Source organism: Labrus bergylta, chromosome 17 (genome assembly GCF_963930695.1).
Source record: "Labrus bergylta chromosome 17, fLabBer1.1, whole genome shotgun sequence".
In the NCBI taxonomy this organism is placed as follows: Eukaryota; Metazoa; Chordata; class Actinopteri; order Labriformes; family Labridae; genus Labrus; species Labrus bergylta.
Genome location: NC_089211.1, coordinates 6,155,589 through 6,170,782, shown reverse-complemented (window position 1 = coordinate 6,170,782; position 15,194 = coordinate 6,155,589). Strand labels below are relative to the sequence as shown.

The 15,194-nt window shown below is 40.0% G+C and overlaps 1 protein-coding gene across 3 annotated transcripts in view; it reads left to right on the top strand.

Moving 5' to 3' along the window:
* Nucleotides 1–15,194, top strand: part of LOC110000908 (WD repeat-containing protein 7) — a 93,460-nt gene that overhangs the window by 33,984 nt on the left and 44,282 nt on the right. For 2 of the 3 annotated variants that reach the window (XM_020656291.3, XM_020656290.3), the window contains exons 20-23: nt 758–895; nt 6,466–6,584; nt 6,981–7,104; nt 14,599–14,712. In XM_020656291.3, the coding sequence (XP_020511947.1) occupies nt 758–895; nt 6,466–6,584; nt 6,981–7,104; nt 14,599–14,712 (495 nt within the window). The remainder of the gene's footprint in view (nt 1–757; nt 896–6,465; nt 6,585–6,980; nt 7,105–14,598; nt 14,713–15,194) is intronic. The other variant, XM_020656292.3, reaches the window with a different exon arrangement.

The following is a 15,194-nucleotide window of genomic DNA, read 5'->3' as shown; positions in this document are numbered from 1 at the left end:
GAAATACTTCCAAACTGCTCTCCGTTCATTGTGCTACATCAGGGCAGTAGAGCCAGAGGAGAGGACCCATTACATACAGCCAGTCTTTAGGGGCAGCCCAGCCAAAGACAGGTGGCTGTGTCACAGTTTGAACACAACATTTGATCAGCATCTAGGGCCATAATATGCCAATAGTAGTTTATTTGACTAGAAATTCTGGCTATCGAGGATGACGCCATTGAATCGTTTGGACAGCTAGTTTTGCACATCCTGAATAAGTACAAATACTTTTTGTTAATATTGATGATCGTTGTAGACTTAAGAATTATTTGGCACCTCATGATATATGTCAATACTAATCTATGCTAATGGTAAAATAATGGTTTGGTGATTTCCATTTAGGAGACTGCAGATGGCATTCTGCAGCAGACCTGAAAAGTTGTTCTGCTGCTTTCTAACTATAACCTAGATCTCTTCCAATCAGAACAATATCTATAAAACAGTTTATTAATCAATGTCTTGCCCTAACCTGAATGTACTTGATGTAAACTCAACATTGAATCTATTCGTGTAAAGGAGGTATTTAACTTTTGTGATTTCTTTTTGTTTTCTTGTGTATTTCTGTTATTTTGTTCTTGTATTGTGTCACTAAAACATTTTCTTCCCTGCGTCCTGACTGCTCTGCTCCTCTCTCCATTGTGATATTATAATGCCTTCTTAACCTCTTCTTTCCTTCTTGGCTCTTTCTCTCCTTCTCTTCCTTCACACGCTGCTGTAGCTGCCACAGCCAACACCAGCACTGTTACTTCTGCTACAACGGCTGGGGCTCTGGGGGCCCCTGGGGGCCGTCCTCAGGGGGCCCCTGGCTCCCCAAGCCCCGGCCCTGCTTCTTATAACCTCCTCTCAGTCAATGAAGGTACAGACTGAACTGATTGGTACAACATAGGGATAGTCTTTCTGCCATACTCTTCCATGTAGAGATCTTTTGCTTACTAGATCTTCTCTTCTGACTTCATTTTGGTTCTCATTCCCATTTGTAGTTTTTATTCTTCACTCTCCATTCTTCTTCTTTATCTCTTGGCCTCACTCTATCACAATTCTTGGCCTCTCTTCTCTTCACTCCATCAGTAATTCATCACCCTGCTTTTTTCCTGTTTCTCTCCTTCTTGGCTCTAGACGCCTAATTTCTCATTTCTTGCATCAGTCTTGTTTTTCCTGCAGCTAGTTTTAGTTTTTCATCTCAGGTGTCTGGATCCAGTTTCTTCCAGCGTCTTTGTCCTTGTTTCTGTCTACAGTGCTGTCTGTTTATCTGCCCGTCTGTCATATCTGAGTTCAGTCCACTCTCAAACCTTTGTCCAACATCAGAATCCTGCAAACTCAGAATGTGATGAATCTAATCAGGCCATCAGTATTTGCAAAATTAGCAGTTTCACTGAATTCCTTATATATCTGAAAATAGTACAAAAATAATCAGGACATTATCCAGTACAGAACCCAAACATTAAAATTACATCCTCTTAGCCATTCTGCAACACTTGTTACTTGTTTTGAAATGAGATGTGCAATCGAAATTAGTTAGTAATGTATGTCGTTTAAAGACACTTAATATTTCTTGCTGATTGGCAAATATTTTTAATTATTACAAGCAAGTCAGGCCTTGTTTTTTCACTTATTATATCTTGAAATGATATATTTACTTGGACTTGTCAGTTGAATGTGGCTCAGAGTAAGGGTTTGATAAGAAATGAGACAAATGCACTCGCTCAGAATTTATGTCTTGCAGTGTGTAAGGCATGCCAGCATTTGTTTCACTTTAAATCTGGATTAACAAAACTTGCAGAACCCTAGTATAAGTTTCCTCGTGCCAAAAATGTAATGAGATAAAGAGCTGCATCATCAGCATACAAGCAGACTTTAGTGATGTTTGAATGATTGAGGGTGCACTGACCGCAGTCCTTAGGTCCTGGTCTCTTTGTCTCTTTTCAGTTGTTTGCAGTATTGTGCAGTCCTCTCCTGTTTCTGTTCAGTCTCAAAGTCTACCTGTCTGTCTGTCTGTCTGTCTGTCTGTCAGAATGTCCACGTGTCCTGATGCTCCGGTCTCTCTCTGTGCTCACTGTTTGCATGCTTGCTACACCACCTGATGGAATGGGGAGTGTGTCAATGGGAGGGGGAAATTAAACCGGAAATACAATTTAAACAGAACAAATAAAAAAGACATCAAAATTGTGCTTTGCAAAAATGATTTTCACAATTTTAAAAGAGTTAAAAATAAATGTTTTTTAGTCATCTTTTCAAGTTTATTGGAAATGAACCAAAGTTAGTCATTCAAATTTAATAGATGAAGTATCTGTGTGACCCTCAAAGAGTCTAATGATGTTTTTTTTCCTTTTGAAACTCTCAGAAATTTCCTGAGCAGGATGTTTGCTTTTAACCACAGAGTCTTTTTGCCCCCTCCACCCAAACAATGAATGTGCTTTATGGTGTCTGTAGTGAAGATAAAGATATGAATGAAGGTACCCTGTATTATCCAACTTATAGAAACTGAAACTCAGTTGGTCACGATATTTTTGCCTAGTTGTGAAGCAGCAAGCATGCACACAGAGACACAGTATGACAGATTGTAGTTAGTATGCAAACTGAAAATAAGGCAAATATGTAAAGTTTTTATTTGACGTCTGTTCCGTAAACACTGTCCTGCAGAAACCTATATTTGTTCAATACATATCAAATCATTATCATTAAAGTATTATTATGGGTATTTATACAAGAAAATAGCAAGAAATAGCTGATTGTAGCAACATTTTTTCAAAAATGTTTTTTTGGGCTCAAGCCAGTTGGTGTGATCTGAAGAATTAAATCAACCTAAACCCTCAAAATTCAAGATGTTATTTTCATTTAGGATTTCACATGCACTGCTTTTATAAATGTCAGTGTTCTTCCCTCTTCAAACCAGTGACCAAGTATTGGACCTGTGGGTCCTTTGCCACATGTCATTCCCCCCACCCTCTGTATACTTCCCTGATTTCTCAATCAATTAATCAATCAATCTTCATAGCGCCAATTCATAACAAATGTTATCTCAAGACACTTTAAAACGAGCAGGTAAAAGACCTTACTCTTTGTTTTATTATCTACAAAGACCCAGCATTAATCCATCATGAGCACAAAGCAACATTTAGCAAAGTTACAGTGGAAAGGAAAAATGTCCTTTAAGAGGCAGAAACCTCGAGCAGAACCAGACTCATGATGAACAGCCGTCTGATGAGACTGTAGAAGATTTAGATAGATACAATGTCAATAATATTGGTAAAGTATGTGTAGTATTAGCAGTAACAGCTAAGTGTGATAATAGATTGATCCATCCTATAATGACTTTATCAACTGTCCTGTCTCTAATAAAGGCATTAAAGACCAAAAATAAACCTTTGAAAAAAATGGAAAGTGCACCTAAAGTGCAACGTTAGAGAAGTCAATATTTAGAATCAACTGTTATTAGCATATTCCCCCCGTTTTGTCTGAAGTGGAGTTTATTTTCGACCAGGTTTTATACTTTTTTACATTTTACAAAGACTTTGTGATAGTCTTTTATGTAAGACCTTAATAGTGGAGTATTTCAAATTCTTCCCACCGACATGTATGCAATGAAAATAGATGTGCATTTCAAGTAAAGAGTAGCATCCAATTTAGAAAAAATACTTTATTACAGAACAACAACTTTGTACCTAATAATTACTTGATTAGATGAATTGAGTTTCTTTCTACTGCTGCACCACCCAAGTTATTTTTTGTAAATATGAGTCATGGAGGTAACGAGGTAACTTTGAAACCTGCATTGTCGTTGATTTTCTTTTGTTGGAAGAAGTATTTTAACCCAAGTGTCAAAATACTAGCTAGCTAGCTCTGTTTCAGTTGTGCTAGCAGGTGTTTTGTCTGCACTGTTTTAAGCATCCATCTTTGGTGTAGCGAACCAAACCCAAGTTCACAGGACTCTCGTTCAATAAAAGCCAAACAGCAAATAGTTGATAAATAATTTGTAAAGTACCCACAGCTACAAAACATATTGTTGGAGGTGGCAACATAAATATAGAAGCTGTGCTAGCTGAGTACTAAACGTATTAGTTCAACGTAGAGCCCGACCAAATCCGATATTAGCGTATCCAGTGAATTTACTTTCCATATATATATATATATATATATATATATATATATATATATATATTTTTTTTTTTTTTTTCTCTTCCTGATATCGATAGCAGTATCAGCGCCAAAAAGCCCATATCGGTAGGGCCCCACATTGGTTATATTTCCATCATACTTTTTGGGAGTTATAACTATAGAATTGTTTTTTGAAACAACACAAGCCTGTCAATTTACAGTACTCTACACTGATACACTGCACTTAAACTTCAGTCATGCTCCCAAATTTAGAGTTAGGTATGAAAGCCAGATTACCAAAGAGATAACTCTGAAGATTTGCAAACTGTGTTTCAGATCCCAACACTCACACTCGGCCATATCGTGTTGGTAACATGAACTCTCAGTCGAGCAGTCTGTTCTGTTCTTCCTGAACATGTTTCAATCTTTTATTTGAGAACAATTTCTACAAGATTATTCAGTCTTGGATTCTTCAAACATTAAGGTTTCTGCAAGACAGTGTTGGAAGCATTGCAACTAGAGGTTGACTGATTGTTGTTTTCTGATTACCATTACTGACACAATTAGGGCTGTTATGGCTTTTTGTTTTGTTTGATTCATGACAATAAATCTGTCAACCTCTACATTTGATTTTCCCTGAATGCAGAATGTCTGTAATAATGGTTTGAGTTTTCCTTGAATATTTCAATGGCGGAGGTAAGTTCACATGGTGCCCATTGGAAGAGAAATTTGTGATGAATTTCTTTCCAACTTAAAAGTAATTCAGTGTCCATTCAAGTGCATTTCATATGTACATTTCTTCTGGAAACCATATATTGAACCAATATATGTGAGTAAGGACTGTTGTTTATGTTGAGAATCAGCTAATAAACACTCCAGTCAATATCTTGTCACTCCCATTTTACAATTGGGATATGTTCCTGTTTGGTGTAAAATATGACAATATATGTATTTTGATTCTGAATGATGCAGCCAGATATGAGCCCAATTAAAGCGATACCAAGACATTTTGAATGTTACCTTTCTTCATCACTAACTCAGGATAATGTTAACGAAGAAAAGAGCACTTTTACAAGTTGTATACACTAGTCAAACTACAAGGTTTTAATGTTTTCCATTTTTCAAGTAATTCACACACATTGTAGACCTAACATCTTAAAGTTCATCATGCCAAGGTATCGTTCTGAGGCTTCTGTTGATTCACCCGACAGTGCTGTAAATCTGTTTTGTCCTGTTCAACGCCATCAAACAGACTCTGGTTAGCAGAAATGAGATCTTTGCTCTAACCAAGACTGAAAACGATAGCAACAATGTTCCCATCCCGTGTTTAACTGTTGTGAGTTTGTGAGGATTATAGAAATACAACGTTTGTACCAGTTTTCTGTGTAAGAATTAAAAGAAACTCACTGTTGTCATATGGAAACAATTTATAAGCTGCCCCCTGCATTTGCACAAAGGAGTTATGAAATTGGAACGCGCCATAATTAAGCACTAAGCACAAACAGCGGACATAATTGTCCTTGTATCGAGCTGCATTGTTGTGTTAGCAGGCTAATGGTAGCACTCTTTAGTTAGCTCGTAGCTTCACATTGCTTCACATATACATATACTTGATTTCTGCCTTATTTATGTGTAAAATGTTGCACATTCTTCCTTTAAGGTATCAGCTGGGTTATCCAATGTTTTGATCCATCAGGAGAATTTGGGTTAATGCAGTAGTGATAGAAGTAGTATAAAAAATTGATGCCTTTTTTAATAGCAATGACAATGGTGGTTCAAGTAGATATTTGCAGCCACAGTAGTAGCAGTAGTCGTTGTTGTTAGTTGCTGAAGAAGTAGTTGTTTAAGCAGCAGCCACTCAATTGTAGTTATTGTTAGCATTAGCAACATGAATGTTAGTAGCATTTCTAGTTTTTATCTCTGATTGTTATATTAGTTGGTTTATATAACACCTTGGTCCATGAGTAAATTCTGGGTATAATGACTAACAATAGTCTGTTGATGTTCACGGTTCATCTTTTTCATAGTCCAAAGATGATGAATCCTAATTACAGAGGCACCCTTTTCATCTAGCTAGCTAACTTTCGTCCGGCACCACCTTTACAACAAAGATTCATTTGTGTAGGACATAGAGCTGTTAAAGCTGTAAAGCGCTACATCGTCTGCATATTGTCCGCTCCGTCCCAATGTTTCATACTGTTTGGAATGACATTAAAACAAGATAAGCGTTTTCATATGACAGCAGTGAGGGTTTGTTTATGACAACAGGAGTGCCTTTAAGATAATTATCCAAAAGTAGTCTTTTCTGACTGTGCATATGTGTGTGTGTAGGTTGGAGCCAGCTGGCAGCCATGCACTGTGTGATGCTTCCTGACCTTCTGGGCCTGGACAAGTTCAGACCTCCACTGCTGGAGATGTTGGCGAGGAGATGGCAGGACCGCTGTCTGGAGGTAATAAACAAATCATGCAAAGTACAGGTCCAAGCTTATCATTCCAGGCCAACCCTATGCTTTTGTTTTTAAATTATATTTAGAAAATGAGACTTATTTGACATAAATACATGTTGAAAAAAACAGTAATTTTGCCTTGACAGCTAAAATAACGAATCATATGCAGTGTTACTAAATGTTCATACTGAAATCAGCGGAATACATTCCCCGTCTACATATTTGATTAGCATTGCATTACCAATCCAAGGAATAAACCCTGCTTGTTAATTTTGGTTTTAATGGAAATGATACACTTAAACACTTAAATCAATCCCTTTATGATCTGAACCTGGCAGCTTCTCTGAAGACCTTCTTTAGTGGACTCGAGTCCTAACTTTACCTTCCATACTGTTTTAGGTGCGAGAAGCGGCACAGGCTCTTCTATTGGCTGAATTAAGAAGGATTGGCCAATCAGGACGCAAGGACACCATCGACTTGTGGGCTCCCTACTTACCTCAGTATGTGGACACCGTCAGCTCTCGTGAGTACCTTATCTTAACTGTCGTAATGTTAACATGATAGTGTTAATACACTGACATGCCTTTATTTCACTGGAATGGGGAACTGCTCTCATGAGACAAGCAAATGTTAGTTCCAGACATTATGTCTTTGAATAAATGTTGCCTTTTGTTAAAACAAAACAAAACAACAACAAAAATGATTGTCACAACTTGCCGTTTTGATGATCTTAATGCCATATATCCCTAAACGTGTGGACGGAGCGCTGGTTTAGCTTAACTGTTAGAGTGTGTCTAGAAGAGGCTACAGTCCAGGTTTGAGTTCGACCCTAGACATCTGCTGCATGTATTCCCCCAATCTCTCCTTCCAAGTGTTTCTGTCATTCTCTACTATCCTATCAATAAAAACATTAAATGGGGGGGCCGGTGGTCTAGTGGTTTGTGCGCACGCCCCATGTACTGAGGCTGGGGTCCTGAAAGCTGGTGGCCAGGGTTCTAGTCCAACCTGTGGCTCCTTTCCCGCATGTCATTCCCCCCTCTCTCTCTCTCTCGCTCTCTCTCTCTCTTTCTATCCAATTTATGACTCTATACACTGTCTTCTCTCTAAATAAAGGCTTAAAAAGCCCAGAAATAAATCTTGAATTAAAATAAATAAATAAATTAACAAAAAAATAAGTATATATATATTTTGCTCACTTGTAATGTGTGACATGGTATAAGAAAACATCTATTGCTGTCCAAGTTAGGTGACCTAGATTAGTTCTGAGCTTGCAATAATTTTGGGCTTTAATGTAAACATTATATATACAGATAAGAGAGATATCTACAACTGCACTTACAATATCTGCATATGAGTGCTACATTCAGTGTCTTCTGATAATATCAAATACATTCCTGGGTTGCAATCTGGCAAATGTGCTTTGCCTCTTTTTTTCTTAAGACTGACATTTTTTATACATACATCAAAAGCCTACTCAAACATGATTGGTCAATACTCCTCGGCCAGCAAATGGAAATAAATATTTTTTTCCCTGAGATTTAGATAGCTAGCTGTTTGGAAAGGCTGATAACCATAATTTATTTGAGCTACTGAACTGGGATTGGTCAGATGTTACTGTAGCTAGGAGAGACCCCCTTCAGTGAGGGCAACAACACAAAACCTACTTATACAAAACTGAGCTGTCTAACTCTCTATCCCCCAATTTGTCACTTTACATCTTTCCTTCTCTGTCTGTTTGTCTTCTGTACACCCCCCCTCTCTCCATCTCTCCATCTCTCCCTCTCTCTCTCTCTCCCTCTCTCCCTCTCTCTCTTTTTCTCTTAGTCTATACTTAGACCTGCTGATGGGAAGGTGAATCTCAACCTTCTTTTACTAGAAACAGCCTTCGAAATGCTGTGCTCGTGTGTCTGTTCAGGAGTTGCCCTGTGGTTGCTGAGGATGCTGGGTGTTTCTCAGGGGAACAGTTGCCATGGAAACGGGCACCGGTCAGTGTTGTGTTACCACAGCAGTACCGCAGGCAAGGGGGAGGGGGGTTTGGCAGGGGGTTGGGGAGGCAGTGATGGGCCGGTGACCTCAGGGGACGAGGGAGGATGGAGGTGGGAGGGAGCAGAGACAGGGAGAGAGATAGAGCGAGGTTAAAGGGTCATTGAATTTGATCTGTGTGCTGCACAGCAGGACTGGAACAGACAGTAAGATGACTCCTGCTAGTCCTGGAAATCCTGGAGTATCACAGGAAAGTCAGGGAATTTGCTGAATCCTCTGGAGAAGTCCTTTTGAACCTGGAGCTGTTAACACATCAAATATATAATATCTACACATTCAGTTTTTCCACCTTTCAGACAAGATGTGCCACCGTTGTTCTCTGGAGTGTGACCCAGGGTTGTGGTCCTCCACTTAATGTTCACAAAAAATCTACAGATCTCATTTTACCCTGAAGTTAACCAAAAGTAGTTGTGTGACATTATGACACGACAGCTTTGGGTTTGAAGGTAAAACATTGAAATTGTTTGCACATCCATAAGGCTCCAGTGAAGTTATTATGATAAGTAGGACCAGTGTTTCCCATATTTAACACAACCACCTAAGACCATCTCGTCAACAAATACTAATAAACATGATAAGTTTATGATTTGAATCATTTGATTTTATGTATTTTCAGTGTCCCTCTGAAAATACGATGATTCAATTAGTTTATAAAAGTCAAACGACCAGAATAAGTTGAAATCTGTCATTTAAATTTCTACTCTTCTTTGGAAGTTTCATTGTGCACAAAGCAATGCAGGAGCACCAGCATGGCAGGCCAACCCAAGGAGATTTACTTGACTACCCACATGCTGAACAATTGGAGCGCTTGCTTTGAGGATCTAGTTTATCGCTTAGTTTATGTCAAACCTGGTGCGTCTGGAACAGAGGCTCAGGGGCAGCTTGTGCATTTGTTTAAGACAGTGTGGGGGTAAGTGTATTGGTGGGTTAAATACAAACAAAATTGCATGACCTTATGTAGCTATAAGTGAAAACAGCCTGGAGTGCAACATAAGAGGCAAAGGACTCATTTCAAGCCGTTGACACCTTCATCAAACAGGCAATTTGTCGTCCCCTCTCTCTCTCTCTCCAGCTGTAGAGTGGGTGGTGTTTTAAGGAAGACACCTGTATTTATCCATTAGCTTTTAGTGCTGAGGAAATGTCACTCTCTGTCGCAGCGTGGGGCTGACAGCACATACACACACACGCACACACATTCACAAAGCAGTGGTTATGGCCTTTCAGCTCTCCTAGAAGTGTTTAAAAGGCTTTAGCACAAAGGAAACAGACAGAGAGAGAGAGAGAGAGAGAGAGAGAGAGAGAGAGAGAGAGAGAGAGAGAGAGAGAGGGATAAACTGTCCACACCATAAAGAAAAAGCTCTTTTTAAAAGCAGTCTTTCTGAAAGCCATATAAGAGCATCAATATGTTCGTCTGTAGCTGTTTTCACATATTCCCTCCTGAACATTTCTAGAGAATTTCAGGGGGACTGCTCCTTGAATCCTCCAGATCTGTTTGTTCACACATGCACCTCACAGCAGGAGATTATGTAAAAAAGATCATTTTAGAAATATGCAACAACACCAAGTCAAAATAAGTTAATGGTGGTTAGCCTGAAGCATAACATATCATCTGGGAGCAGTGGGAAACAACCTGCTTAGCACTGTCCAAAGTTTTTAATCAAGACAGATGCTGTTTTCGAAACCGCATACTACATACTACTATCTAAATCAGTATGCAGTATATACTGTATACTGCATACTGAGTTCAACAGTAGTATGTAGTATGACTGCCAGTCGTCAGTTATTTTGCAGTATGCTTGGCCCCGGTTAAACTGGTTTTACTCAGCTGTGAATAATTTGTAGTAATAGAGCAAGCCAAGGACCCTGTAATTGCAGCTGCTTGTGCAGCTGTGGCACATGCACTGTACAGTCTACAAAGCAGGAAAATCTGAGGTGGTAAGACTTATAAATATATGAACGTGTCATATTTGTTATTGGTTCATAATGTGGCAAGATATTCAGTCACCGCCACCGACGAGTTCAAACAGCTGTGCTCTGGCATTTTGATCTCTGACCTGGCACTTTGCATTGTGGGAAACAGTATGCGAGGTAGACGGGTCCGATGCATACTGTACAATTTTCCCGAATCAGTATGACATCCTGGTATTTTTGGCATACTGCAGATCTTGCAGTTGTTCACATACTGCATACTGCATTTTGGCCAAATCAGTATGTACTAGTAGTACAGTATGCGGTTTCGAAAACAGCCTAAGACACCTCTGATGCTACTAGAATATTAACCGCTTTCTAACATCTGGAAGCAATGATCAAATCCAAACCAGTTCATAGGCATAGAAAAACAAAGAAACAGATGTGTGAAGCTTGAATATTTGGGGTGTAAGACGTCCAGAGCTGCTGCGAGGAGGGGAAGCAGTGGAAGTCAGGGAGAAAGAGAGACAACCTGGAGGGACAGACAGGGGCACACACACTCTCATATTCACACACACACTTGATTAAACAGAATCCACAGCATTGTCCGTCCTCGTACGCATGAACACGCACGTTTGAAGGGTCAAACTGTGTGTGTGTGTGTGTGTGTGTGTGTGTGTGTGTGTGTGTGTGTGTGTGTGTGTGTGTGTGTGTGTGTGTGTGTGTGTGTGTGTGTGTGTGTGTGTGTGTGTGTGTGTGTGTGTGTGTGTGTGTGTGTGTGTGTGTGTGTGTGTGTGTGTGTGTGTGTGTGTGTGTGTGTGTGTGTGTGTGTGTGTGTGTGTGTGTGTGTGTGTGTGTGTGTGTGGCAGCTGTTTCTTTGATCACTGAACAGCAGTCCTCATTTCCTCTCTCTCTCTTATTAAAACCCTCGATCACCCAATGCAGGTTCTTTTTTTATATCACATCAACCTGCTGCTGTTTAAGATCCTCCTCTTCCTGCTCCTCTCTTTTGCTTTTCCTGTCTTCCTTTCATCACTTTCTTTCCTTTGTGCGTCTTTCTTTTATCACCTCTTGTCCTCCTGCTCACTTTCACTTCTGTTCTTTTTCCACTTTTACTAGCCTCCCCCTCCCCACCTCTTCTATTTCTTTCTCGTCTCCTCTTCTTCACTTTTCTTACTTCCCAACCTTTGTTTTGTTTCTAATTTAACTGGGATCTTCCCCTCCTTCCTCCCTACCTCTTTGTCATTCTTCCATTTTTGATGTTTTTATAAACACATTAAAAGTTAGAATAGGTGAAGAGTAGTTAAGTTCTGTATTCTTTTGAAAGATCTGCCTCTTTGTAAATCCAATAAAACATGACATGACATATTCCAAATAATACTTCATCAAAACAAAATCAAAAGCCAGAAGAACATAACCAAAGTTAAAAATACAAACTAGATCAAAGCTCAATAAAAAACAAGATGGCCGAGTCTTCTGTGAACAAAGAGGGTTTTGAAGTGTGTTTTTTAACCAGAGGAGTCAGAGAGAGCAGAACAGAGGAGAGGAGCACCAGATCCTGGAAGGTTAACAAGGCATGCTGGGAGCTGTGTGTCATGGCTGACATGACAAGCTTGACCTTGGAGCAGGGCAGCACGCCTCCTCCTCCTCCCCCCTGTCATTCCACCCCTCCTCCAACTCCCTCTCCTCTTTTTTTCTCCCTCAGCTCCTGCATCTCTCTCTTTCTCATCCCCCTCGTCGAGGACAGCTGAGTTATAGGCCCAGTGTGTGTTCTTATGTGTGTGTGTTTGAAATAGAAAGAGAGGTGAAATTATTTAAAAACCACATGCAGACCAGAATCAGTCAAATGAACACAGCTGTTTATTATTCATCAAAGTTGTATCATATCGTGTGTGCAGCACTTTGGATCATTCCTCTTAGCATGGTTAAGTGCATGAAGTGAAAGTGAGGATGAATGGGTTACTGTGACATTAGTGTTTGATTTGTCTTTTTTAGGATTTATTTTGGGGAATTGTTGAATTTCTTAGAGAGACAGGACAGTGGGTAGAGTCAAGAATCAGGGAGTGAGTGTGGGGAATGACATTTTGTGAATTAGTCAGAGGTCAATTTCGTACCCGGGTCGAGGACTATAGCCTCTGTGCCCGGTGCGCCCACACTAACAACACAACTCACTTAAAGAGCCCATATTATGCCCTTTTTGGGGTTCATATATTTAATCTATGTACCTACTAAAGTATGTTCACAATAGATAAAGTTTGAAAAAAGTGTCTGTTTTCATGTACTGCCGCTCCATGCACCGGCTCGCTTCTGACTCTCTCTCTAAGGCTCTGAAGTGCCCACGTTCAGAGTCCCCACGTGTGCCAAGTCTGATCTGATCGGTCAGCCTGTCGGCTCTGTCGTGATTGGTCAGTCGCTCAGCCACTCTGGCTCCGAGGGCCGGGGAGCAAAAACATTAGCACCTTAGCACTACTGTGCTACCACAGGCTACGGCATATTGTGGGCGTGCTACAAAAGTTAACGGGCGTGCAACATGAGCTGCTGGGCTTGCCACAACGAGCCAATGGGCTTAGATCAGTGATCTCACACTGACAAGACGTCACACTGACAAATTTTTATCGAGGGGGGCTAGAACCGAGTGTTACATGCAGCTAATGCTACAGCTAACGGACTTTGAATTTTTGCAAATAGATGTGCCTAAACATGCACAGGACACATGGAAAACACACTAAAGAGCATATAAAACCAGAAAAAGCATAATATGACCCCTTTAACACCGGGAAGGTTGCGGCCATAACTGGTGGATTAAAAAATCAAACTACAAATTAATTGAAGTTGTTCGTTATTTTAGAAAGTGGCGTTATCCTTCTAATCACAGTAATGATGGAAAATGATCACCTGTCAGTGGTCTTCTTTTAAAATCTGGAGTTCAGCATGTCTGAGACGGAGACAAGACCGAGTACAAATTCTTCAATTCCGAGATACAGCCAAGACCTTCAAAAGGTGATCTAGGGAGAGAGAGAGAGGGAGAGGGGGAGAGAGAGAGAGAGAGAGAGCTCTGTTAATGTGTAAACATTAGTCCATCTTTCTCGTCCAATCACAGTAAAGCATCAATTATGTTTTAATTAAGTTCAATTAAGTTTTTATCACTTTAATGCTTGACACTGATAATCAACAGCCTGGCTGTATAATGGCCTTTCTGTCAGTTTGTGTGTGTGTGTGATATAAAGCTGTACAGCGTCATTATGTCGAGCTGTCAGCAGCGTGTGTGTGCAGGTTAATTGGAACATGAAGCACAATGTTAACCAGGTCAAATTAATCAATATAATTGCACACAGTGTGATTACAGGTTTTTTTTTTTATTAATGTGCTCAGATCAAACTCATGAACTCGGGGGAGATGTTTGTGTTAGGGTTTATATTGTTTCATTCCCTCTTTCAATTATAGAAATTCCTCAATAAGGTTTTTGGTGGTGGTGGGGGGGGGGGGGGGGGGGGTTTGCACAGGGAAACACATTGATTAAAGAGAGAGAGAGTGTGTGTGTGTGTGTGTGTGTATTATGTTTGTAATTAATCAATTAGTGTGTTGTTTCAGAGATTAGCGTGGTCAGTGCGGGCTCTGTTACCTTTAGTCGCTTCATTCATTAGCACAGCATCATTCATTAACCCGGCTGTTAATGAAAGGCCTCTCTTAATTGGCAATGGAGAGATAAAGGCTAAATGAAAACACTAAATATAGAGGTGTGTGTGTTTCCATTAATCCTTTAGATAACAGGAAGACCCAATAAACCTTAGCTTTTTAGCCTGGGCCGACACAGAAACCTGCTCTGATGAGGTGACTTAAATATACACTCTACTCAGGACTGTAAACAATATTACAGAAATATTTCAGATACAAATATACAATATATTTTCATATTTTAGAATGTATGCTCTTGGTATATTTTATCCCTCTCACTTTGTTTGTGCAGTGATAGTCTTCACTGTCTTTGACCTGTTATCAAACAGTTCTTAACGACCCTGTGTTTTGTTGATATTTAAAACAAACTGTTTTCCATCTCTCTCCTCAGCTGGGGCGACCACCGAGCCCTCCACTCCAGCCCCACCTCCTCCTGAGGCTCAGCCAATAGAGACAACGGCTCCTGCTGAAGAGATGGACGTCACGGATGATGACATCACAGCGGGTAAGAACTCTTTTTTTTTTTTTTTTGTGTTGAGATGTGGCAGGTGAATCACTTTTTATTCTTACATGAAAGTTGACAGAAGATAACATAGACCTTTGTGTACGCGTATGTGATGTTGGTATCACATCCCTCACTGAGTCTGTGCTTTCCTCTCCGTCTCCTGGAGCCTCGTCTGGTTTGATATAATAAACATTAAAAACTCATTCATCAAAATTCATCATTTATGTGCAGCAGAATTCAGAGTTTTGTTCCGCTGACTTTAAATGTAGGTTAATCATAGTTTCTGTGTGGCTGTGTGTGTGTGTGTGTGTGTGTGTGTATGTGTGTGTGTGTGTGTATATGTCTGTGTGTGTGTATGTCTGTGTGTGTGATGTCGGTGTACTGTGACCTGCACGGTGTTAAAAGCAGTTTGGTGTTTGGTGGTGCACACATGTGCTTTCTCTTTGACACTCACATTCAGACACATGATGAAGGTGAGAAAC